This window comes from Dermochelys coriacea, chromosome 13 (genome assembly GCF_009764565.3).
Source record: "Dermochelys coriacea isolate rDerCor1 chromosome 13, rDerCor1.pri.v4, whole genome shotgun sequence".
In the NCBI taxonomy this organism is placed as follows: Eukaryota; Metazoa; Chordata; order Testudines; family Dermochelyidae; genus Dermochelys; species Dermochelys coriacea.
The window spans coordinates 33,385,724-33,413,283 of NC_050080.1; the positions used below are offsets into that span (position 1 = coordinate 33,385,724).

Genomic DNA, 27,560 nt, shown 5'->3' on the forward strand with positions numbered 1-27,560 from the left:
CATTCTTCCTTGGCTGCTGCACTGTTCTCCCTGCTCCAACCACTAACCCAGCAATGCACAAGTGCAGGCTGGAAATTAGCAGGAGGTTTCTAACCATCAGAGGGGGGATGTTCTGCAACAGCCTCCCAGTAGGAGTTGTGGAATTGAGCAAATAGTTTTAAGGGTGAACTGGACAAATATATGGGTGTGATTGTATGATGGGGCTGCTTGTGATGGTGGGGTCAGGGCAGGGTCTCACTTCCAGTAAATGTTCTATGTCCCTAAACCTCATGCTTCAGGGTTCAGCTGACCATTGGCAGGGGCCTGAAAGGGATTTCCACCATCTGTTCTGAGAGGTTTTTGTTTGGTTGGTTTTTAAATCTGCTTCTTCTGAAGCACCAGGCTATGCCCATGGCTGGAGATGGGATGTTGTGGGCTGGACCAGGGCTCTGAGGTGGAGTTTGGGATGTGAGATGTATGAAAGAGACTGACTGTGGCTGTGTGCGCTAGTCCCTACTGCTGTAACCACTAGACCCCTCTCCCGTCCCAGATCTCTGAGCAGCCCCTTAGAATCCTGTTGATTGTTTCCTTTCATCTCCAGGGCCCCCGGATGAATCCAGTCAATGGCACCATCCCGGTGACCAAGTTCATCTTGCTGGGTTTCCCCTCCCTGGGCCGGCTAAGCTGCAATCTCGTCTGTGCCCTTTTTTCCTCCACCTACATTGCGATGCTGGCAGGCAACCTGTGCATGGTGTGGGCCGTCCTGTGGGACCCCCGCCTCCAACTCCTGCCCATGTACATCCTGCTGATGAATTTCTCCTGGCTGGAGATCTGCTACATCACGACCACAATGCCCCGGATGCTCTCTGATTCATGAACCCCGGGGTCCCCATCTCCTCCCATGCCTGCTTTGTGCAGTTCTATGTCTTCTTTTGCATGGGGACGACCGAGTGCTGCTTCCTCGTGGCCATGGCCTTGGATAGGTACCTGGCCATCTGCCAGTCCCTGCGCTACCCCATCCTCATGTCCTCCCACAGATGCTGGGTGCTGGCGGCCTCCTGCTGGGTCACCAGCTTCTTGTGGTTCATAGTGCCCGTCATCCTCATCTCCCAGCTCTCCTTCTGCGTCCTCACCCTGGATCATTTAGTCTGTTATCCAGGCCCATTGCTGGCTTCCTCCTGCACCCGAGCCCCCCAGGATGAACTGACCACCTACATCCTAGCTCCCTCATCACCTTCTTACTCTGACCTCCTACGGGCTAATCGTCAGGGCAGTGCTCAGGTTGCCCGCAGGGGCTGGGAGGCACAAGGCCTTCTCCACCTGCTCTTCGCACCTGGCCATCGTGGGTCTCTTCTGGGGCTCTGGCATGGTCACCTACATCAGTCCATCAGCTGCAGGGGGCCACGGGAAGATGGCGACCCTTTTCTATGTGCTGGCGACCCCCCTGCTCAACCCACTGATCTACAGCCTGAGGAACAAGGAGATGAAGGATGCACTAAGGAGGATCCTGCTGGGGAAGCTGTAGGAGATTCTGCTCTGGCCCCAGCCTCCAGGGACTGGCCAGTCGGGGGCGGGCAATGGGATATGAGTTCTTTTCCTTCTAGGGGTTGCTCACTCCAATCCTGGAGAGTGAACACACACAGCATTTTGCATGATCTCTAGGAGTCAATCCCAGTATAAAAAATGCCTGTTTGATGATACAACCAGAATGCAAAGGGAGCTGGGTGGTGGGATTTGTATGTGTGTGTGGGGGGGCATATGTGTCCTGCTCAGTGTGTGTGTGTGTATAGAGGCTGGCTCACATCTCTGCCCTTTTTGTGAAGCTGTATTTCAAGATTGTTACCTGGATAGATGGGTGTTCACACTTAAAGCCAGAGAGAAAAATTCTGCTCTCCTTTTCTTTGCTGTCAATTAGGAGCAACCCCTGTGATGTCAACAGACTGAAAGGTGTGCTGCAAATCAGGGCAGCAGTATATTGTTTTTTTATGGACCTCATTCCCCTTTCACAGCCATGGATAGAACCAGGAGTCCCAGACACCCACATTTCCTGATCCATCCCACTCCCCTCCCATAGCAAGGGAACAAAAAGAAGAAGACACTCTCAAACAATGAGAGGAATCGGATTCTGGAATACCCTCCAAACCGGAGTTACAAGAGTAATCAACTTCATTCATTTTGAGGATGAGCTGGACAAATCTATGCATGGAATTTTCTGATTGAATCTCTTGTGATTGGGAGGAGGGGGTAGCAGGGCTTGGCAATCCATAAGGTCCCCTTTGGTTCATGTCTGATGATCCTAAAAGCTCATAGAATAATAGAAGATCAGGGTTGGAAGAGACCTTGGGAGGTCATCTAGTCCAACCCCCTGCTCAAAGCAGGACCAACTAAATCATCCCAGCCAGGGCTTTGTCAAGCTGGGCCTTAAAAACCTCAAAGGATGGAGATTTCACCACCTCCCTAGGTAGCCCATTCCAGTGCTTCACTACCCTCCTAGTAATGCATCCGATGAAGTGAGCTGTAGCTCACGAAAGCTTATGCTCTAATAAATTTGTTAGTCTCTAAGGTGCCACAAGTACTCCTTTTCTTTTTGCGAATACAGACTAACACGGCTGCTACTCTGAAACCTATCCTCCTAGTGAAATAGTGTTTCCCAATATCCAACCTAGACCTCACCCCCTTCAACTTGAGCCCATTGCTCCTTGTTCTGTCATCTGCCACCACTGAGAACAGCCAAGCTCCATCCTCTTTGGAACCCCCCTTCAGGTAGTTGAAAGCTCCTATCAAATCCCCCCTCACTCTTCTCTTCTGCAGACTAAGTAAGCCCAGTTCCCTCAGCCTCTCCTCATAAGTCATGTGCCCCAGTCCCCTAATCATTTTCATTGCCCTCCAGCTTCATGCTTCAGGGTTACAGGGACTTTCATGCTTCAGGTTTCAGAGTAGCAGCCGTGTTAGTCTGTATTCGCAAAAAGAAAAGGAGTACTTGTGGCACCTTAGAGACTAACAAATTTATTTGAGCATAAGCTTTCGTGAGCTACAGCTCACTTCATCGGCTACAGCTCACTTCATAGTCACCTGTGGGGGTTGGGAAGGGATTCCCCCCACCAAAAAAAATTTCTATTGACATTTTCTTCCTCCAAAGCATCAGGGATGGCCACGGCTGCAGATGGGACATCAGACAGAGTAGGCCAGGGCTAGAGATGGGACATCAGATGGGGTGGGCCAGGGCTCAGAGGCAGCATTCTCTGTCTCGAGTGCTTGGCTGGCTGGTTCTTGCTCACATGCTTAGGGTCTAACTTGTCGCCATATGTGTGGTGGGAAGGAATTCCCCTTTGGTCAGACTGGCAGTGACCTTGGGTTTTTCCATCTTCCTCTGCAGCTTGTGGGTGCAAGTCAGTTGCCAGGACTAACTGGGTGTATTTCCTTTAATCATTTCCCTGCCATTGTGGGGGCCTTAAGGAATGGTGCACATCAGTCCCTGCTATTCTTTACCTGTGGCACATAACAATTTAGCCTCCCAAGCACTGTCCTACTTTGGTCTAATTTCAGTTGCTGGGTGGTGTTGGTGGCCTGTGATCTACAGGTCAGACGAGGTGATCTGATGATCCTCTCTGGCCTTAAACTCTAACCCAGGAGTCCAGACTCCCACACCCTGCTCTAAGCCACTGGATCCCACTTTCCGACTTCTCTCCCAGAGTGATATCTAGATCCCAGGAATGCTGACAACCCATCCCTCCCCACTCTAAGCCACTGGATCCCACTGCCCTCTGAGATCTGGTAAAAGAACCCCGGAGTCCTGGTTCCCAGTCCAGCCTTCTGACCACTGACCTCACACCCTCTGCCTGTGCTGTGTCAACTCTTGGCATTAACAGAGGCTGTCCTTCTCTAAGGGTTGTCTAACTTTCATGGGAGTTAGAGTCACTTAATAAATCATACAGTCCAGACTGCAAATCCCCTGGCGGAATTAGCTTGTTTTGATGTCTGAACATTTCTCGCTCTTGGTATTGATGATTTGGGCTGCTGGCAAAGCCAATTAAAGAACTGAGCTGAGTTTGATGCTGCTTCCTGCTTGAAAAGTTGGAGTCAGGCAATTCAAAGCAAAAGTGATCTCATCTCCTCAGGGTATGTCTACACTACAAAATTAGGTCGAATTTATAGAAGTCGGTTTTGTAGAAAGTGTTTTTATACAGTCGAGTGTGTGTGCGTCCCCACACAAATGCTCTAAGTGCATGTAGTCGGCGGATTCTGTCCACAGTACCGAGGCAACCGTCGACTTCCGGAGCTTTGCACTGTGGATAGCTATCCCACAGTTCCCGCAGTCTCCACCGCCAATTTGAATTCTGGATAGGAATCCCAGTGCCTGATGGGGCTAAAACATTGTCGCAGGTGGTTCTGGGTACATATCGTCAGGCCCCCGTTCCCCTCCTCCCTCCGTAAAAGCAAGGGCAGACAATCGTTTTGCACTTTTTTTCTTGAGTTACCTGTGCAGACGCCATACCACGGCAAGCATGGAGCCTGCTCAGCTAATCGTCACCATATGTCTCCTGGATGCTGGAGGTACTGCATTGCTACACAGCAGCAGTTTATTGCCTTTTGGCAACAGACAGTGCAGTATGACTGGTAGCCATCGAGCCATACTAATTTAGTATGTTAAAATTTGAAAAATAAGAATATATTATTATTATTTTAATCATGATAGGAATTCATATCGTATGTAAATATTAATTTAACATGTGAAGTGAATCTAGAAATCAATGCAGTATGGATTTAATATTAATGAATAACTCTAATATTAATGAGAAAATATTTCCACTGAATGTAGCAATGAAAACAATATTGAATTCTTAATTTATTATTTTAATCACACAAGTAATGAATATAATATATAGTTATTCATTTATTATTTAAATTGAAGATAGAAATGGTTAGCATATATAGTTACTAATTTATTTTAATTAAATATAGGAATTGATATCTTAGGTAGTTATTTATTTTAATAAAATTATAATATAGTTATTAATTGTACATTTTAATCAAATCTAGGATTTTTACATTCTGAGTCTCAATATTAATATGAATTGCAACTCAATCAATCTACCACATTAATCTAATGTGGAAAATATAATGTGTAAATTGTCTGCAGCAGGGACCTTGTTTTACTTCTGTGTTTGTGCAGCAATTAGCAAAATGAAATTGTAGCCTGTGACTGGGGCTCCTAGGGGTTACCTCAATATAAATAAACAATAAAATAATAAATAGTATAATTATCAACCAACTCGATACATTGAAACACATGTACTGACTGTTTGTAGAGTTTAATCATATCACTATATTAATATAGATTTTACTATATTAGATCTAGATTTTCTTTTTGCAGAGCCTTCATGGCCAGTCCATGACTTATGTTGTCCTTGGATCCAAAAAAAGGGTAAGGGATTTTTAAAAGTCCTCTTGATTCAATTATGTGTCACTCATTAATTAGATACGGGGAAAGGTTTGGGGTAAAATTTTTTTAGGTGCTTAAGTCTAATCCCATTTCCAAAAGGGATTTGAGGTCAAAATGTGAAAGGGATTTAAGTGCCTAAAGATGCAGCCCAAGCCCAAGAAATTTAAATTTAGCATCAAAGTGCAGGGAAGAGGGAATGTTAAATCAGCTCCCTGTGCTTCTCTGAGCATCATCTACTGTTTTGACCTGCACAGATGGGGTTGTGATCCTAGACTGGTTCAGAGAAGCTGATCCAGCTATGGAAGGAGGAGCAAGAGTTCTTTGCCCAAGAAGAACAGCTGGTGAATGTCTCATAGCAGGATCTTTATCCAACTCAAAAGGTAGAATAAATGCAGTTTAAGCATCAGATCCCAGGTAGTTTGGAATGTGATATGTATAAGAGAGAGATATTGACTGTGATTCTGTGGGTTTGTGTGTGTGTGTGTGTCTGCTATTCCCTACTACAACTCCTATCCCAGATCTCTGGATAGAACCTTGCTGCCTGTTGATTATTTCCTTTCAGCTCTTGGACTCCTGATGAATCCAGCCAATGGCACCATCCTGGAGACCAAGTTCATCCTGCTGGGTTTCCCCTCCCTGGGTCAGCAAAGCTGCACTCTCCTCTGTGCCCTTCTCTCCTTGGCCTATGCCAGGATGGTGGTAGGGAACCTGTGCATTGTGTGGGCCATGCTGTGGGACCCCCACCTCCAATGCCTACCCATGTACATCCTGCTGTGGAACTTCTCCTGGCTGGAGATCTACTACGTCACATCCATGGATGCTTTCTGACCTGCTGTCCCTTGACGTCCCCATCTTCTTCCACGGCTGCTTCCTACAGTTCTACTTCTTCTTCTCTCTGGAAACCACTGAGTGCTTCTTACTTTTGATTATGGCCTTAGATATGTACCTGGCCATCTGCCACCCCTTGTGCTACCCCATCCTCATGTCCGGGCCATGGTGGCCTCCTGCTGCCTCTTTGATTTCCTATGGTTCATAGTGCCCATCATCCTCATCTCCTGGCTCTCCTTCTGCGGCCCCAACACACTGGATCTTTTTCTCTGTGACCCAGGTCCATTGCTGGCTGCCTCCTGCACCCCAGCTCCCTGGACTGAACAGATCTTCTTCACCCTGAGATCCATCATGATCTTCACCACCATCCTCTTCATCCTGGCTTCCTACGGGCTTGTCATCAGGGCTGTGCTGAGGCTGCCCACAGGGGCCAGGTGGCACAAAGCCTTCTCCACCTGCACCTCACACCTGGCTGTGGTAGGACTGTTTTATGGTTCCATCATGGTCACCTATGTCAACCCGTCAGCCTCCGAGAGCAGCAGGAAGATTGTGATGCTTTTCTACACGGTGGGGAAGCTGCTGCTCAACCCGTTGATCTACAGCCTGTGAAACAATGAGATGAAGGAGGCTCTGAGGAGGACCCTGCCGGAGGAGCAGTAGGGGAATCTGCTCTGGCCCCAGCCTGCAGAGACTGGCTGGTCAGAGGGTAGGCACTGGGATATAAGGCCCTTCCTCTCCAGGGGGTACTGGCTTTAATCCTGCATGGGAAACACACACAGCATTTTACATGATCTGTAGGAGTCACTTGTAATATTAAAAATGACTGTTTGTTGATACAGACAGAACACAAGGGGAGCAGAGGGAGATGTGGGGGTGTATGTGTCCTTGCTGGAGGAAATGAGCCCGGCTCAGTAGTGTGTGTGTGTGTGTGTGTGTGTGTGTGTGTGTAGGGGGTAGGAGAAGAAACCAAGTGTGTGTGCAGGGAGGCTGGCTCCCATCTCTGCCCTTTTTGTGCAGCTGTATTTCATGATGGTTACCAGAATAAATGTGTCATCGCACTTAAATCACAGAGGGCGACATTCTGCTCTCCTTTTTTCTGCTGGCAATCAGGAGCAACCCCGGTGATGTCCAGAGACTGGCATCTGTGTAGCTGTTGCCAAAATGATGGGGACACTATATTTGTATGTTATGGACCACACTTCTCTCCCACAGCCAGGGGTAGAACCCAGGTGTCCCAGTACCCCTCCCCCGCAATCAAAGCCAGTAGACCCCACTCTCCTCCCATGGCCAGAGACAGAAATGAGAAGGTCTCTAACCATCAGATGTGTAATGTCCTGGAGCAACCTCCCAAAGGGAGTGGTGGGGGTTAAAGAAATTAATGAGTTTAAATGGATCATCAGATAAATTAATGAGTGGTATTGTATGGTGGTGTTGGTAGCCCTGAAGGTCCCTTGTAGTTCATGTCTGATGTTCCTAAAAACTTCAGGGTTTTAGTTAGTCACCTGCGGGGTGAGGAAGGGATTCCACCCCATAAAATATCTATTTTGGAAGTGAGGGGGTTGTTTGTGTTTTCTTCTTGTTCTGAAGCTCTGGGATAGCCACAGCTGGAGCTGGGGCACTGGGTGGGATGGGTCAGGGCTCCTATGTGGCACTGAGCCAAACTCTCTCTCAGGTGCTTGCTTGGCAATTCTTGCTCACATGCTCAGGGTCAAACTTGTTGCCTGATCCTTTTAATGGTCAATAATACTTGTATTGGTTGCCAGTTGATCTGATTAATGAACTGGGTGTCAGAGGGTTCTTGTCCCAGAATCAGGCTACCCAGAACTAAAACCAGTAAGTTCAATATCTTGTAGGGAACCTAAAGGTGTAGAGCAAAGCAAAGCCTTGAAGACCTTTATTAAAATCAGTATGAAAGCCAGAAAGGCTCCAAGCCACATGAACAGATAGGAATAATACAGTACGGGGGATATCTGTGGTATCAGTCGGAGCATAGGATCTTAGATTTGAATACTACACCCTTCCTTGAGGACCTGGTAGTAAGCGACAAAGGACCAGCCCTGTCTCTGACATGCCAAACAAGTCTGATGGTCAAGGTTCCTCAATGCCCAAAATTGATGGTAGATAACAATAGAGCTGAAGGGTTAAATGATGGAAAGCTCAGGTTGGTTTGCCCTATTTTGGTTGGTTTGCCCTGAGAACTATCATGAATATTCATGCTCATGCTTAGCCTTCCATATCCAAATCTAACTTCCTCAACCTCCTAATATTGGGGTGCACTGATCCGATAGGTTACCATCTTAATATATATTAAGGCCATTTAACTCATTACCATGCCTGTTGCCTCCTGCTGAGACAGATTTGCGGTTATCACTTCCATGGTCCTATGGTTTCCATTTACTGTTAGGTTCCAACTTCTACCATTAAGGAAGCTATCCCTAGTTCCCCCAAATCCAAGGGGAACTGTTGGGCATTTATCTACACCAGACATCACAGGGAGGCCTACTATACTTGACTATACTTATGCTAACTTGCTTAAGTTAAAGTCTGACAAGATACAGGCCTGTAGGTTCCTTGCACAGGCGCTGATTCCATGAGTGCTCTGGGGTTGGAGCACCCATGCAAAAAAATAGGGGGTGCTCCGCACCCACCCTCTGATCAGCTGTTTAGTGGTGGGCAGGAGGCACTGAGGGGGAGGGGCAAACTGGGGTAGGAAGAGGCAGAGCAAGGGTGGGACATGCTCAGGGAAGGGGGCGCAGGTGGGGAGGGAAAGGGCAGGGCCTTGGGGCGAGGGTGGGAAGATGCAGAGCAAGGGTGGGGCCTTGGGAGAAGGGGCGGAGTGGGGGTGGGTTCTTGGGGTACAGCAGGGGTGGAACACCCACCGGAAAGAAGAAAGTTGGAGCTTGTGGTTCCTTGTGTTACCGCTGGGTATAATGAAGACAAGCAAGCCCGACTGGCCTGAAACTAGTCACCATATGTGAGGTGGGGCAGGAATTTCCCCCCAGCTCAGTCTGGCAGTGACCTTGGGTTTTTCAATCTTCCTCTGCAGCATGTGGGTGTGGGTCAGTTGCCAAGATTAGCTAGGTGCATGTCCTTTAATCATTTCCCTGTCATTGTGGGGACTGGTGCACATCAGTCCGTGCTATACTCTGCCTGTGGCACATCACAGTTTAGCCTCCTGAGGTTTGTAATACCTTGGTCTAATTTCAGTTGCTAGGCGGTGTCGGTAGCCTGAGATCTACAGACAATGAGACTAGGTGATATGCTGGTCCCTTTTGGCTTTAAACTCTAACTCAGGTGTCCAGTCCCCAACCCCACTGCTCTAACCCATTGGACCCACTTTCCCACTCCCCTGCCAGACGTATAGATACAACCCAGGCGCACTGACAACCCCCTCTCCACATTACTCTTAGTCACTAGACCCAACCGCCCTCTGAGAGCTGGAAAAAGAACCCAGGAATCCTAGTTCCCAGACCAGCCCTCTGACCACTAGAGCTCACACCCACTGCCTGTGCTGTGTCAACTTGTGACATTAATGGAGGCTGTCCAGGAGGGGCTTCCCACTGGCATCTTTCATGGGAATTAGAGCCTCTTAATAAATCACACAGACCAGACTGCAATTAGCTTGTGTTGATGTCTGGACATTTCTCGCTCTGGGTATTGATGACTTGGGCTGCTGGTGAAGCCAATTAAAGAGCTGAGCTGAGTTTGCCACTGGTTCCTGCTTGAAAAGTTGGAACCAGGCAATTCAAAGCAAAAGTTGTCTCATCTCCTCAAAGAGCTCAGCACAGATCCCAGTGCTAGGTGAGGGGCACTGGCAGAGAGGGGAGTTGAGTCTCCAAGGTCCGTTCAGCTCTTGGTCTCTGGCAATGAGCAGAGCTATTGAACATCAGGTTCATATGGACTCTGGCTCTGCTGGGAACCAACCCACTCATTATACATGGGACCTAGTGCACAGAGCAGGTGGTTTCACTACTGCCCTGGGGTGATAGGACAGGGAAGAGATGCCAATGAAGGGCTTGGTATCAGTCTCCCAGTCCAGTGGTTCTCAACAAGGGGTACGCATACTCCTGGGAGTATGCAGAGGCCTTCCAAGGGTGACATCAACTCATCTAGATATTTGCCTAGTTTTACAGCAGGCTACAAATAAAGCGCTACTGAAGTCAGTAGAAACTAAAATTTCATATAGACAATAATTGTTTATACTGCTCTATAGACCAATGTTTCTCAAACTGGGGTCTCTGGACCCCTGGGGGTCTGTGAGGGTACTCTTCAGGGTCCGTGAGTCATTGCTGGCTCCAGGAGGTCCACAAGTCATGTCCTGGGCCACCAGCTCCACTGATCAACACCTTCCCCTCTCTCACAGTGCCTCCTGCATGCTGGGGAACAGCTGTTCAGCAGTGTGCAGGAAGTGCTGGGAGGGAGGAGGAGGAGCGGGGATGGGGCACGCTCAGGGGAGGGGGAGAAAAGAGGTGGGAAAGAGGAGAGGCAGGGGTGGAACGGGGCCAGGAGGAGGTGGGGTGGCCCTTGGGTAAAAGGTGTGGAGTGGGGGCAGGGCCTGGGGCTGAGTGGGGATTAAGCACCCCTGGGGCAAATTAGAAGCTGACTTGGGGGTCCGCAACATTTTTAAAATGAAAATGGGGGTCCTCAGGTTGCTAAAATTTGAGAACCGCTACTATAGACTATACACTGAAATGTAAGTACAATATATTCCAGTTGATTTATTTTATAATTATATTCTAAAAATGAGAAAGAAGGAATTTTTCAGTACTAGTGTAGCTGTGACACTTTTGTATTCATATTTCTGATTTTGTAAGCAAGTAAACTGTAAGTGAGGTGAAACTTGGGAGTACACAGGACAAATTGGACGCCTGAAAGGGGTACAGTCATCTGGAAAGGTTGAGAAACATTGTCCTATCCCAGTGAGATTTCTTCAAACCTGGAAACAGACCTTTGGGTTGGTTTATTGGGGTACCATGGGGCAGAGCCTGGTCTAGCTGAGTGCAAGGGAAGGTGGGACCAAATTAAGCAGAGAGAGCATGGGAAAAGGGGAATCTCTGTCCCTGCCCTTGGTGGGGATCGTCCCATTCTGAGGTCCCCTGTCTATGCCTCGCAGCCTGGCCACACAGTCCCTCTCTGTAGGCGGAACAGCCCCATTTTGAGCTCTCCATATTTGTCCACCCACCCCAGGTGCCCACCGCCCTCCATTCATCCCCACCCAGCCAGGCCCCGGAACCTCACTTGGCCCAGCCACCCCAGCCAGGCCCTTGCCCAATCCTACTACAACCAGCCCCACAACCAGGCACCTGATCCTCACTCCATCCAGCCCCCCCAACCACAGTCCCCTCACCCCATCCAGCCCCTCCAGCCATACCCCTCAGCCCCACTCTTCCCATCCCCACAGCAAGGCCCCTCACCCACACACTATCCCAGCCAGGCTCCTCTCCCTTCCACATGAATTACTCCCACAGCCAGGCCACTCACCCACACTCCATGCAACCCCCCGCACACACCCCTCACCTCACCTCACCTCACCTCACAAAGGGCCTACACAATGGGGATCCCATAATGGGTTTGCTCTTCCCTTGGCTTGGCAAAGGAGAAACACATCATCCCCCCCCAGCGTGAGGTCTGCACTTGGCCTGTGTTCATAAAGCATATTTGCCGTTCCGCTCCATGTACACAGCACACATGAGATGCAGCCAGCTCTTGGGTGGGTTAGCTCAGTAACAGCCCCAGAGTGGCACTGCATGGAGATGGCTCAGCTGGTGCTGAGATTCAGCCAGCCCTGGAGAAGAATGGGAGGGGAGCAGACACAGAAGAATGCCTCAGGGGGATAGGTCGCCTGGCATTGAGGGGTGGGGTAGGGTATGACCCTGCTGCTGCAGAGAATGAACCGTGCTCTGTTGGTGGACAGAACAAGAGAACCCAGCACCTGGTAGAAGATGGAGCAGTGCCTTAGTACTGCCAGCTCCTGGCTGGGATTCGCCATGTGCCCACAGGGCTGGCGCTGGGACTTTCAATGTGGCCTCCTTGGTACTCCTCTGGGTGTCCACAGATCATTCAGGCATCAAATCCAGATCTGGCTGCTCCCACCCAGTCCAGAGACCAAGTCCCAGGGATCCAGCAGCTCAGAGAAGAGATATCAGCCCCCTCTCTCCCAGGATCCTTCACAGCAGAGGCAGAGAGAGGAGGCTGGGATCTCACAGCCAGGTGTGTTTTCACACACAGCTTCCTTCTTGCTTTAATTCGTCCATGGCTGCTGCTCGGTTCTGCTGCTTGCCGCTCCCTGCTCCAACCACTAACTCAGCCATGCAAAAATGCAGCCTGGCAATTAGCAGGATGTTTCTAACCATCAGAGGGGCGGACGTTCTGCAGGAGCTTCCCTGTAGGAGTTGAGGGGGCAACATAGTTTTAAGAGAGAGGTAGAGAAATGTACGAGTTTGATGGTATGATGGGGCTGTTTGTGACTGTGGGGGGCAGGGCTTAGCAACCCCAAACTCACTTCCAGGTCAATGGTCTATATTCGTAAAGCTCATGCTTCAGGGTTTCAGCCGGCCTTTGGCAGGGGCCAGGAAGGGCTGTCCCACCCCCCTCAACCCATGTATTCAGAGATGGGTTTTTTGTTGCTGTTTTTAATCGGCTTCCTCTGAAGCACCAGGAGAGGCCCACGGCTGGAGATGGGACACACGGGGGAAGGGGAGGGGGAATCAGGGATCTGATGTGTCACCATGCATTCCCTGTCTTGGCTGGCTGGTACTTGCTCATGTGCCCAGCATCTGAGTGATATGTGGGCTGTGGAAGGAATTTCCCCCCAGTTCAGATTGGCCGTGACCTTGGGACGGTTTCACCTTCCTCTTCAGCGTGGGGGTGGGCCACTCACCAAGACGAGCTGGGTGTATCTCTCATAATCGTTTCTCTGCATTGTGGGGGACTCAGGCACTGGTGCACCCTAGTTCCTCCTATTCTCTGCCTGGGGCAAGCAATAGTCTAGTCTCCTGTGGGCTGTGATACGGTGGTAGGTGGGTCAGTGTGCTGATGCTGGGTGTCAGGGCTATACAGAAGGTCAGAGTAGATAAACAGGTGTTCTCTTCTGGCCTTCAGTTCTATGGCTCCATACCATTGCCATCCTGAGCCAGGAATAGAGTCCCCAGAGTCCCCAGAGTCCAGGCTCCCAATTGTTTGTGCCCTAAACCACTGGCCCCCTGCCCTCTCAGGCACTAGACTGACACCCGTTCAATTCCAATGGCTAGTTAACATGGTGGAGAAAGGTATTGTGTTTTCAAATTCTAACCTCTTCACCTCTTCAGTGCAGATTAGTGCTCCCAGCAAGCATCCCCCAGTCCTCCCAGTAATGACCCAGTAAAACCAGTAAAAAATGACCATACCTTCAGCAGGGGTTGGCAACTTTTCAGAAGTGGTGTGCCAAGTCTTCATTTATTCACTGTAATTTAAGGTTTCGTGTGCCAGTAATACATTTTAATGTTTTTAGAAGGTCTCGCTCTATAAGTCTATATTATATAACTAAACTATTGTTGTATGTAAAATAAATAAGGTTTTTAAAATGTTTAAGACGCTTCATTTAAAATTAAATGAAAATGCAGATCTTATCAGTTTAGTGTGATCCTTGCCCTTACTTTTCCTTGCTGAGTTTTCCAATGTCTGGCACGTATTTGGATACTGCACAAAGACTTCTCAGTGATCAGTTGTTAACCGAGAGGGACAGAGGACAGATTTCATGTGTGAAAATACCTGTTCACACAGGTATGTGGATCCAAATGCTGAAAGCATTGCAAACACAATTTTCTTCAAACAGTTTAATTTCACTGGCAGGGACATCCAGCAGGTCAGAATAGAGGCCCCATGATCTCTCTCAGTAGCTTCAATTGCACTCTGTAGCTCTCCAAACTTTGATGCCCACAATTCTGAGCTTTTTAATTGAATGAGCTGCATCTCGAAATCTTCAACACCCATTCACTGAAATACAGACAAATCCAAGTCACTTTCGTTGAACTTTTCAGGTTTAATTAGAAAAGAAAGCATTGGGCCAAATTGATGGAAATCTTGAAATCTGTCAGAAAATTCTGATTCCAGTTCTTGCATGTACATTCCAATCTCATCAGCACTGACAGTGCAATGTGTCGATAGCTCTTTTATGTGTTGGAAGTATCGGAAAGTAGAAGTTTGAATAGCCTGAGAAAAAACTGCTAGTTTTACAACAAATGCCTTCCAGGCTTCATAAAGATCCAGAACCATTTGCCTGGCACCCTGGAGACAGAGGTTGAATTCGTTTAGGTGAGCGATGATGTCAGTTAGAAACATGAGCTTACACAGCCATTTGCCATCATCCAGTTCGGGGTGGATCCAGTTCAGACAAAAAGATCTCAATTGCATCAAAACAGTTTACAAAGCACACCAAAACCTTGCCACAATTTAGCTACCAAATGTTGCTGTGAAGTGGAATGTCATTATAAGCACTGTCCATCTCTTCTACAAGTGCTTGAAACTGTCTGTGAGTCAAAGCAGATCGAGCAACAAGGAAATTCTCAATTTGCACCACTGCATTCATCACATTCTTAAGCTCTAAATTAGAAATTTTAGCATACAGGTTTTCTTGATGGATGATACAGTGAAATTTGACTGTCGGGCACCAATTTGATCTTCAAATAACTTTACAACTCCCTTCTGTTTTCCGACCATGGCAAGAGCACCATCTGTTGTCACAAAAAATATTTTTCTGATGACAACTCCTCGTTCTTCAAAATGGTTTACAAAACTATCCACTATATTTTCCCCCTTTGTTGTGCCATTCAGGGATTTTAGGCAACAAAGTTCCCCTTGGGTTTCATAGGAAGCACAATATCTTGCAACAACTGCCAAACGTGGAACTTCATTTATATCCACTCTCATCAACTGCAATGCTAAACACTGCTGTGTCTTTTAATGCAGTTGTCTGCTTTTTGTTAATGTTTTCTGCCATTTCGCTTATGCGTCTCTCAACTGTTCTGGCAGAGACAGGCAGTTCTTTTATTCTAGATGTGCTCGTATCTTTATTTGGCAAATCGTTGAACAAAACCTCTGAACTGCTGAGAAAAACTTCTTTTATATATTCCCCATCTGTAAACAGCTTTCCTTTGTTTGCAGTGCAGTGTGCAGTCTTGTAACTTCCTTCTGTAGCTTGATTTTTACTTACACTTAAGCATTTAAAAACACTGCTTTGCTTCGCATATCCTGCTACTGCCTTTTTGATCAATTCTGCCTTGTCTGCTTCATCAAGAAAGGTTTTCTCATGGTTCGTTTCAAAATGTCATTGAACACTTGAAGTGTGACAAACAACACTTTCAGAACAGAAAGCACAAACAGCAAGGCCCTTCTTTTGAATAAATCCAAATGTGTCTGTCCAAGAAGGCTGAAATGAATGGACATCTAACTTTGTTTTCTTAGGAGCTGGCATTTTGTCAAATGTACCCCTCAACTCACAGTGAGAAAAAAAATTGCAACAGACGGCACGCACACTATCAAACGCAGTGCACTGTTCCACGTGGTGTGGTATAAGCAGCAAATCAGGACTTAAAAATATCCTAGTGGCGCTGGAACAATTTTTAAGGTGCGGGTGCTGAGCTGAGCCTGCTCTTGCCCCTGTCTGCACTGCTCACTGCCCCAGGGTGGGGCCAGTGAGTCAAAGCTGGGAGCAGCTGCAGAGCGCCAGGCCAAGGCCAGGAGCAGAGCCCTGGACCAGCGACTGGGACACCAGGCTGGCAGCGGGCTGAGCAGGGCGGGTGGATGGAACCCCAGCTGGTAGGGGCCAGTGGCTGGTACCCCAGGCCGGCAGTGGGCTGAGGGGGCCAGCGGCCAGGACCCTGTCTGGCAAGGGGCTGGTGACCGGAACCCCAGAGTGGCAGCGGGCTCAGCGGGCCAGCAGCTGGGACCCCAGACCGGCAGCGGGCTGAGCGGGGCCAGTGGCCAGGACCCCAGACCAGCAGCGGAGTCCCTGGGGCTGGTGGCCGGGACCCCAGCTTGCAGGGGGCTGGCAGATGGGACCCCAAGCCGGCAGCAGAGTGCCATTTGAAAATCAGCTCACGTGCCGCCTTCGGCACACGTGCCATAGGTTGCTGACCCCTGCTTTGCAGCCTCACCCATTTCAACCTGACCCAGTATCACGCACGCTGTGAATTTAAACCGATATAGCTAAATGAATGCAAAATGTGTTGTGGATATTCTTACTTCAGTTTAAACCCGATTATTTTGGGTTAGTTTAAATCAATTAGGAATAGGTTTTAGTTAACCTGAAATCAGCTTCTCTGAGACCAAAGTAAGTGTGTCCACATGCTGTTTTAATTATACCTGTTTAAAGGCCAATTCAAGTTATACCAGTTGCTTAGGCCTAAATTGTTAAGAGAGCCCAGTAAACATTCTTATACTGTCCAATAGTTCTTCAGCAAAAAGTAGATTTACATTTTAGACTGATAGGCAGACTGCTAGATAATTTTTAAAAAGTAATTGTGAGGATAGATAGATACAGAGATAGATATGTCCAATCCTTAATTTGTAATGAAAGAAGTGCTGGGGCTCAAGCAATTCTTTTAATTTCATAACTGATGCGGCAAGCCCAGAGGTACTGGGGCAATGAACCGCCAAGCCCAGAGGTGCTGGGGCTCAGCCCTGGCAATCTCTGGCACAAATGAAGCACTGCATATGTCTACATTTAATAGAGGAAAAAATGCTTTAAAACATTGTGGGTGGATATTTTTTTCTCTTTCATAAAGAAGCAAGAAAAAAAAAATCCATTACCATTCCTCTGTAGATCAACTTTCTAAAGAGATTCTAATCTGTTGTATAGTCTCTGTACTCCAATGATCAGAGCAGATAATTCTCTGGGTTTGTCTGGATTCCAGAATTTATGTGGGACTAGTACAATGAAATCTAGAAATACATAGAAAATATATCTATTGATTTAACATTTCCTATCTCACTGTTTGAATCTTACAAATCTAATCTATGAATTAATAAAATATATATTTACTACTTTCATATTTGACTTTAACATGGAAATTAGCACAATATACTGTTCTTAACCCAATATTTAACTGATTCTTGACATTTTTCTGATATAGAATTATTAGCTCAATATTTAAATTGCAAAATCTAAAAATATATGTAGCTGTTAACTGAATATTTTAATCAAATCTAGAAAATTATATACATATTAGCTTAATATTTTAACCAAGTCTGGGAATTACAATGTATCATTATTAAGTTAGTATTTTAATCAAATCTGTAAAATAGTACAAAATGTACTTATTAATTTAAGATTTTAATCAAACATGGACAAATGTAATATATAATTTCTAATTTATTATGTTAATGAAAAATAAGACTCTATGATTATTAATTATTGTAAACATAGTAGGAATTCATTTCCTATGTAATTACCAATGTAATATGTTTAACAAATCTGGAAATCATCACAATATATACTTATTAATTTAAGGTTTTAATAAAATCTAGGAATTAACAGGATAAGTAAATATTAATTTAACATGTGAAGTGAATCTAGAAATCCATACATATGTATGTAATGTTAATGACTAACTCAGTAATATTAATAAGTAAATATTTTCATTGGATGTAGGAATGAACAAAATATCTAATTCTTAATTTATTTCAAAACTTAAATAAAGATAATATCTAATTCTTATTTATTATTTAAATTGAAGGTAGTAATGGATAGCATATATAGTTTGATTTATTTTAATTAATATCAGAATTGATATCTGAGTAGTTATTGTTTATTTTTATCAAATTGTATTATAGTTATAATTAATCAAATCTAGGAATTATATAGCATGCATGATTAATTTTAACATTGAATGATGAATATTAATTACATGTGAAGTGAATCTAGAAATCCATACATATGTATGTAATGTTAATGACTAACTCAGTAATATTAATAAGTAAATATTTTCATTGGATGTAGGAATGAACAAAATATCTAATTCTTAATTTATTTCAAAACTTAAATAAAGATAATATCTAATTCTTATTTATTATTTAAATTGAAGGTAGTAATGGATAGCATATATAGTTATTGATTTATTTTAATTAAATATCAGAATTGATATCTGAGGTAGTTATTTGTTTATTTTTATCAAAATTGTATTATAGTTATTAATTTTACATGTTAATCAAATCTAGGAATTTATATAGCATGCAATGATTAATTTTACATTCTGAGTCTCAAATTTAATATAAACTGTAACTCAATCGACCATTTTGATCTTATTTGGAAAATATATTGTGTAAATTGGTTAAGGCAGTGACTGTCTTTTTCTTCTGTGTTTGTGCAGCACTTTGCACAGTGAGGTCTTGGTCTGTGACTGGTCTGTGACTGGGAGTGGCTGGGTCATTACACATATTCAAGCTATTCCCCCCATGTTAAGTATCCTCACACCTTCTTGTCAACTGTCTAAATGGGCAATCTCGATTATCACTACAAAAGTTTATTTTTCTCCCGCTGATAATAGCTCATCTTAATTAATTAGCCTCTTACAGTTGGTATGGCTACTTCCACTTTTTCTGTATGTATATATACATCTTCTTACGATACGTTCCATTCTATGCATGCAATGAAGTGAGCTATAGCCCACGAAAGCTTATGCTCAAATAAATGTGTTAGTCTCTAAGGTGCCACAAGTACTCCTGTTCTTTTTTCGGATACAGACTAACACGGCTGCTACTCTGAAAACTGGTCTGTGACTGTGGTTCCTAGGGGTTATGTCAATTATCAATAAATAATAAAATAATTAATAAATAATATAATTATCAATTGACTCTACAAATTCATTCATACATGTACTGATTGTTTGTAGAGTTTAATCTTATTGCTATATTAATATAGATTTTTCTATATTAGATCTAGCTTTTCCTTCTTCAGAGCCTTTAGGCCAACCCATGACTGATGTCGTCCTTAGATCAGTCCAAACTCAAGGCAAGGAATTTTTAAAAAAACTTCTTGATTCAGCTCTGTATCACTCATTAGTTAGACAAGAGGAAAGGTTTGGGATAACATTTTCCAATGTGGTTTAGGAGTCTCATCTCATTTCCAAAATGCCTTTAGGTGCCTAAAGATACAGTCCTAGCACAGTCAATTTCACTTTCGCCTTGAAGTTTGGGGAGGAGGGAACATTATATCAGCTCCCCCAGCTTCTCTGAGCATCATCTGCTGTTTTGACCAGAACTGATGGGGTTTGTGATCCTAGACTGGTCCAGAGGAGCTGATCCAGCTATGGAAAGAGAAGCAAGAGTTCATTGCCCAAGCAGGATAGCTGGCCAAATGGCTCAATGCAGGATCTTTATCCAATGCTGAGGGTTTCCAAAGGAAGAATAAACCCAGCTTGAGTGTCAGATACCAGGCAATGTTTGACATGTGATATGTATGAGAAAAGAAACACTGACAGTGACTCTGTGTGTGTGTGTGTGTGTTCCCTACTACTCTAAAGACACTTCCCCACCCAGATCTCTGGGTAGAACCTTGGAGTCCTGTTGATCGTTTCCATTTACCTCCAAGGTCCTCTGATGAATCCAGCCAACAGCACCATCCTGGTGACCCAGTTCATCCTGCTGGGTTTCCCCTCCTTGGGCCTCCTGAGCCACAACCTCCTCTGTGCCCTTCTCTCCTCTACCTATGCCAGGAAGCTGGTAGGGAACCTATGCATTGTGTGAGCCATGCTGCGGGACCCCCACCTACAATGCCTGCCCATGAACATCCTGTTGGGGAACTTTGCCTGGCCAGAGATCTGCTATATCACATCCATGGTGCCACGGATGCTCTCTGACCTGGTGTCCCCTGGTGTCCCCATCTCCTACTTTGTGCAGTTCTACTTCTTCTTTTCCATGGGAGCTGCTGAACGCCTCTTACTCTTGTCAGTGTCCTTGGATAGGTACCTAGCCATCTGCCATCCCCTGCGCTCTCCTGTCCTTATGTCCCTCTGGCTCTGCTGGGCCCTGGTGGCCTCCTGCTGATTCATCAACTTCCTGTGGTTCCTGATGCTCATCATCCTCATCTCCCGGCTCAGCTTCTGCGGCCCCAACACCCTGGATCATTTTGTCTGTGACCCAGGCCCATTGCTGGCTGCTTCCTGCACCCCAGCTCCCCAGACTGAACACGCCTTCTTCACCCAGACCTCCCTCATGATCTTCACCAACCTCCTCTTCATCTTGGCCTCCTATGGGCTAGTCCTCAGAACAGTTTTGATGCTGCCTTCAGGGGCCAGGCAGCACAAGGTCTTCTCCACCCGCAGCTCACACCTGGCCATTGTGGGCCTGTTCTAGGGCTCCATCATGGTCACCTACGTCTAGCCGTTGGGAAGGTTGTGACGCTCTTCTGCACTGTGGGGACCCCGCTGCTCAACCTGCTGATATACAGCCTGAGAAACAAATAGATGAAGAAGGCTCTGAGGAGGATCCTGCTGGGGAGCAGTAGGGTGTTCTGCTCTCGCTGCAGGCTGCAAGGACTGGCCAGTCAGGGAGTGCGCAAGGGTTATGGGGCCCTTCCCCTCTAGTGCGTGCTGGCTGTAATCCTGCACGGGGAACATATACAGCATTTTGCATGATCTCTAGGGGTCATTTGTAATATAAACATTTACTGATGATACAACCAGCGCACAGGGAGGCTGGCGGGAGGTGTGGGGGTGTATGTGTCCTTATTGGAGGAAAGGAACCCTGCTCAATGTGTGGTTACAGAGGGCAGGAGAGCAAACTGAGTGTGTATGCTGGGAGGATCACTCGCATCTCGATTGTTACCTGGATAAATGTGTGTTCACACTTAGAGCCAGATGGAAAAGTTCTGCTCTCCTTGAAACTCCATAGACTGATTCTTGTGCAGCTGGGACCAAAATCATGGCGACATTATATTTGTGTGTAATGAACCATGTCCCACTCCAACAGGCAAGGATAGAACCCAGGAGTCCTAGCACCATGTTCTAACTCACTCAATCCCATTCACCTCCCACAGCCAGGGATAGAACCTAGGAATCCAATTTCCCCCAATCCAACCCACAAGACCCCACTCCTCTCCCATAGCAAGGGAAAGAAATAAGGTCTCTAACCATCTGAAACCACCTCTCAATAGGAGCTGTCAGGGTAAACAATTAGTTTTATGGAAGAGATGTATTCTATTTTTATTTTGTGGGGTGGTGTTTTCTTCCTCTGAAACATCAGGGATGGCCACTGCTGGAGATGGGATACCGGACAGGGTGGGCCAGGACTCTGAAATGCCACAAAGCATTCTGTCTTGGGTGCTCAGCTGGCTGGTTCTTGCTCACATGATCAGGGTCTAACTGGTCACCATATGTGGGGTGGGAAGGAATTCTGTCCCCCTCCACCCTGGCTCAGATTGACAGTGATTTGGGGGTTTTGCATCTTCCTCTGCTACATTGGGTGCAGCTCACTCACCAGGGTTATCTGGGTGTATCTCACTTGGTGCACATCGGTCCCTGCTGTTCTCTGCCTTTGGCACATAATAGTTTGGTCTCCTGTGAGCTGTCCTACTTTGGTCTAATTTCACTCGGTGGGTTGTGTTGGTGGCCTGTGATCTACAGAAGGTGAGACTAGGTGATCTGGTGGTTCCCTCTGGCCTTAAACTCTGACCCACGAGTCCAGACTCCCAAGCCCTGCTCTAACCCCCTGGATCCCACTTTCCTACTCTCATGGTGCAAGTAGATTTTAACTCTTACCGGTACAGCAACTCATGGGAGGGACACAGAGGGGGGCACCAGCTAAAGGGGGCATGTGACCTCCTCATATGACCCCTCCACATGACCCCCCACGTGATTCTGGCCTGTCCCTGACACAGTGACCCCAAGCTCTCTTTGTCCCCTCCCCATCCCATGTTACCTGGAGGGAGGGGGGCTCTGTCCTTCCACTGCGCCTGCCCCCCTGGCAAGTTCTTTCTGGCAGCCAAGCCCTGGAGTCAGTCCCGGATGCTGCCTGTTGCAGCACAGCAGCTGCATGGGAGAGTGCCTGGTTCTCCCAGGCAGCCGCTGTGCTGCACCGGGCAGCGTCCCAGGTAGCGTGGCTGGAAAAGGAGAGGCTCTGGCCTTCCGGCTCTGGCCCCGACCCTTCCTCTCCCTGCCTGGGCCGGTGGGGGCACTTGAGCCTTGGGAGGGTCACTTGACCTTTTGTGCCCCTCCTACGAGTCACCCTGCGTGGATACCAATTTATACTGCGAATGCGGATATCCGCAGATAGAAATCGGTATCTGCTGAACTGTAGGGCTCTCCCAGGAACTGTAGCGGTAAAAGGAGCAGAATATGGGGCTGGCAGCTCCTCCAGCGCAGCTGTACTGCCCCCAGCCCTGTCCTCTGGCTGGGTTGTACAGACCACAGACAAGAGACACAGCTGCGTGGAAGGGCTGTGGGTGGGCGGTACAGCCGTGCCGGAGGAGCTGCCGGTGGGCTGCCCCATGTTCTGCTCCTTTCACCGCTGCGGTTCCTGAGAGTGCCATGGTGTTCAGTGGATACTGAATGTGTCTTTCCAGTATGGCATACCAGCAAAAAAGTCTTAATCGTACTGCATACCTAACTGTATCGGCTTACTTGCATCACTGCCTACTCCCCTCCCAAACCAATGGGTAAAACCCAGAAATGCTGACTACCCTTCCTCCCCTGTCCCAGCTGTGATCCACTAGAACCACTGTCCTCCCAGAGTTAGGGATAGATCCCAGGAGTGCTGACAACCCATCCCTCCCCTCTAGCCTACTGGACCTCACTGCTTTCTGAGAGCTGAAGAAAAAGAACTTTCCAGTTTAAAACTGGACAAGTGTTTTCCTCTTGAGGGTCCTTCTCAAAGGCATTCTGAAAGTCCAATATACTATATCGACTGGATTACCCTTGTTCACATATGTATTGACTCCCCCAAAGAATTGTAATAGATTGGTGAGGCATGATTTCCCTTTACAAAAGTCGTGTTGACTCTACCCCAACAAATCATGTTCTATCCATGTGTCTGATAATTCTGTTCTTTACTATGGTTTCAATCAATTTGCTTGGTACAGAAGTTAGACGTATCGGCCTGTAATTGCCAAGATACTTCTAGGGCCTCTTTTTAGAAATAGACATTATCCCTCCAGTCATCTGGTCCAGAGGCTGATTTAAGTGACAAATTACATACCATAGTTAGTAGTTCTCCGATTTCATATTTGAGTTCCTTCTGAACTCTTGGGTGAATACCATCTGGTCCTGGTGACTTATTACTGTTTCATTTCAATTTGTTCCAAAATGTCCTTGATTGACACCTCAGTCTGTGACTGTTCTTCTGATTTGTCTCCTAAAAAGAATAGCTCGGGTGTGTGCAACTCCCCCGCTTCCTCTGCAGTGTTGATCGATGCAAAGAACTCATTTAACTTCTCCGCAACCACCTTGTCTTCCTTGAGTGCTCCGGTAGCACCTTTATCATCCAGTGGCCCCACTTACTGTCTAGCAGTCTTCCTGCTTCAGATGTACTTAAAAACAAAGAGGTATTTTGTGTGTATGTCCTTAGATAGTTACCCTTCAAATTCTTTCTTGTTATACTTTTTACTCCTGGCTTGCCAGAGTTTATGCTCCCTTCTATTTTCCTGACTAGGATTTGACTTCCAATTTTTACTCTAATCACCTCTTTTACTCTGCTGTTTAGCCATAGTAGTATTTTTAATCCTCTTGATTTATTTTTTTATTTGGGGGGGGTATACATTTAGTTTGAGCTTCTGTTATGCTTTTTTTAAATAGTTTCCATGTATCTTGTAAGCATTTCACTCTTGTGACTGTCCCTCTTAATTACCATTTAACTACTTTTCTCAGTTTTGGGTAGTTCCCCTTTCTGAAGTTAAATGCTACTGTGGTGGCTTTCTTTTGCATCCCCCCCGCCACAAGGATGTTACATTTATTTACATTATTATCGCTATTACTGAGTGGTTCATCTATATTCTTCTCTTGCCCCAGATACTGTGTGCCACTTAGGATTACATAAAGAATTGCCTCTCCTCTTGCGGGTTTTACGACTAGCTACTTCAAGAAACAGTCATTTTTCATGTCTAGAAATTTCCTCTCTGCATCCTGTCCTGAAGTGACAAGTACCCACTCAATATGGGGATAATTGAAATCCACCATTATGATTGCAGTGATCACAGCTGTGACTTGTCAGTGCATATAGGCTTCTCCCTATGGCTCAGACTTAGGTGCTAAATTCCCTTTGAGGTGCAAGGCTTAGGTCACATACCTCTCCTTGGAATTTCCTATTGGCTAGGTTCACTGGCTCCTCGTTTAGTGTGCTAGCATCTTTGAATCCCATTCATGGGCACCTATTCCCTATGTTATTTCCAAAGGTGACATAATGCACCCAGGTAATAGAACCACTGTGAGCAAATTCATCCTCATGGGCTTTGAGAGCATCCGCTCCATTGAGCTCCTGCTGTTTACTGTCTTTCATAGAATCATAGAATCATAGAATATCAGGGTTGGAAGGGACCCCAGAAGGTCATCTAGTCCAACCCCCTGCTCAAAGCAGGACCAAGTCCCAGTTAAATCATCCCAGCCAGGGCTTTGTCAAGCCTGACCTTAAAAACCTCTAAGGAAGGAGATTCTACCACCTCCCTAGGTAACGCATTCCAGTGTTTCCAGTCTTTCTCTTCATGTACACCCTGACTCTGGCAGGAAACCTCATGATCATTGCCCTGGTGCTGAATAGCCATCAGATTCGCTTGCCTATGTACTTCTTCCTGAGCAACTTCTCCTTCGTGGAGCTCATGATCACCTCTGCTATAGTGCCCAAGATGCTGGTGAACATTGTTTTGGGAACCAGGACCATCTCCTTCGTGGGCCATCTGATGCAATCCTTTTTCTGCTTCCTCCTAGGATTCACCAAGGTTTTGATCCTGGCAATCATGTCCTTTGACTGGTTACCTGGCCATCTGTAACCTGCTGAGATATGCAGGCATCATGAACAGCCAGACCTGCCTCCATCTCCTGGTGGCTTCCTGGGCTGGCGGCTTCTTGATTATCCTGGTCCACTGTCTGGTCATGGATGGGCTGCCCTTCTCTGGCCCCAATGACATCAACCACTTCTTTTGTGACAGCACCCCCTTGCTGAGACTCTCCTGCACCGATACCCATCTGGCCAAGCTGATGGACTTCATCACCTCCTCTCTGCTCCTCTTGGGGTTGCTGCTGCTGACCATGGTATCCTACATTTATATAATCTGCTCTGTCCTGAGGATATCCTAAGCCCAAGGCAGGCAGAAGGCCTTCTCCACCTGCATGTCCTGTATCACCATGGTCACGTTCCCTGGGGAAGCACCAGGAAACAATATGACAATATTGCTCAGCAGGCTAGGTAGCAGTCTACTTACACTAGCTTTCTTCCTATGGTATATTTCCTCACTAGCTAACAGAAATAAAAGAGGCCAGATCCTGAGCTGGTGTAAATCAGCATAGCTCTAATCACTTAATATGAGCTACAGCAATTTACACAAGTTGATGATCTACTCCTGAGAGTATAAAAGGATTCAACAGACTTTATGGGACCCTCTAACTATGACTGAAGCCAACAGGAGTCTTTTCATTGATGTCAGTCAGGTTGGACATGGCATTTGGCAACACAATCCTAACAAAACATGGATACAAGTTGAAGGCTCCAAATGTCAATGAGTGTTTAGATCCAGGGTTTTGTGTTTGTCTTACTTGTGGTGCTGTGAAATTGACTTCAGTAGAATTAGGTTACCATAAAATTGGAGTAATATAGTGATGAAATGGATCTTTGGTCATAACAGAAGAACTAGGGGACACCAAATGAAATTAATAGGTAGCAGGTTTAAAATAAAAAAAGAAGTATTTCTTTGCATAGTGCACAGTCAACCTGTGGAGCTCTTTGCCAGAGGATGTTGTAAAGGCTAAGACTATAGCAGGGTTCAAAAAAGAACTAGATACGTTCCTGGAGGGTAGGTCCATCAGCTGCTATTAGCCAGGATGGGCAGGGATGGTATCCCTAGCCACTGTCTGCCAGAAGCTGGGAATGGGTGACGGGATGGATCACTTGATGATTACCTGTTCTGTTCATTCCCTCTGGGGCACCTGGCATTGGCCACTACTGGAAGACAGGATACTGGGCTAGTCTGACCTAGTATGTCCATTCTTATGTTGTTATATTAGTACAATAAGATAACATTAACTGTTAAGAATTTTAATTGCACCTAATATATATTGCACAGTCACTGGGAATATTTCAGTTGAAAGCTGTCTGATTTCACCATCCTTTAGGTATATGTTGGTAACAGGAGCTAGATAAGAGAGTGATGCATCAGCTAATGCTGAATAAGCATACCTGGCAATTAATAAGTCAATACGTAGATCACCTGAAAGTGGCCAAGCTTCATCTCTTAATAGAACACAATAAACAGTAAATAAGTACTTAATAAGTCCATGAATAAAAATGTTGTTGAAAGAGGTTCTGAGACCAATTTTTGTCTTTCTGGAAATATTGACTAGCACCTTATTGAAGAGGTAGAACCACTGAAATCAAACTAACTGCTCCTTGAGTAGGTAATCCCACTGAAGAAACTGGGACTGTTCTGGTGGCAATGTAATGTAATCTAGTTCTAAACTCTGTCTCTCTATGTACACACCCTTTTCATTACCATTCCCAACTAAAGCACAGGCCCCTGGCTTCTTTTACACATCTGCAAGATGAGCAGACAGAATTCTAGATGTGGTTAGGTCTGGTAATTTCCCAACTTCTTGCTAGGAAGGAAAGGTTTATCAGCATTTCACATTGGTTAATGGATCTTCTCTGTACTTGTATCAAGTGTCCTTTTGCAGATTCAGTGGTGATCTAGGATGTTCATAAACACATGGCAAGTGCCAATGGCAGAAGGAGATTATTAACTTGGCACGTTAGATCCATTCTTATTCTTGACCACCAGTTGTCCAACAAAGAGAAAGCACCACCACCACAATGGATTGGTATAATATTTAAACTGCTCCCAGTTATATGTGCTTCTTTGAATTCATTTCCGACAGAAGCACAGAAGCACAGAACATAGCTGTGCAACTGGGAATTTTATGTAATATTTTCACAAAGCCTATGTGTGCCTCAGTTTCCCTCTGTACTTTGCATTGCTACCCAGCAGGGGCCAAAGGGTGAAGTCTGCTCTTAAAACAGCATAGGAAACATGAGATGTATGTGTCACACAGCTCTTTGGGTGGAATGAAGGGTCCTTAAAGAACTGGTTGAAACTGACCCAAATCAACAGAGGATCCAGAGAGACAAATGGAAGCCC

General features: G+C 46.1%; 1 protein-coding gene and 2 pseudogenes across 1 annotated transcript; all 3 read left to right on the top strand.

Annotated features, from left to right (window-relative positions):
• The first annotated feature begins 589 nt into the window (after positions 1–589).
• On the top strand, positions 590–1,504 carry LOC119842227 (olfactory receptor 11G2-like). Its single transcript, XM_038370130.2, is given in 3 exon segments — positions 590–848; positions 851–1,205; positions 1,207–1,504. Coding segments are annotated over 3 exon segments (912 nt in total).
• Positions 1,505–5,998: 4,494 nt separating this feature from the next.
• LOC119842176 lies at positions 5,999–6,910 on the top strand (annotated as a pseudogene).
• Positions 6,911–19,975: 13,065 nt separating this feature from the next.
• On the top strand, positions 19,976–20,691 carry LOC119842178 (annotated as a pseudogene).
• The last annotated feature ends 6,869 nt before the right edge of the window (positions 20,692–27,560 follow it).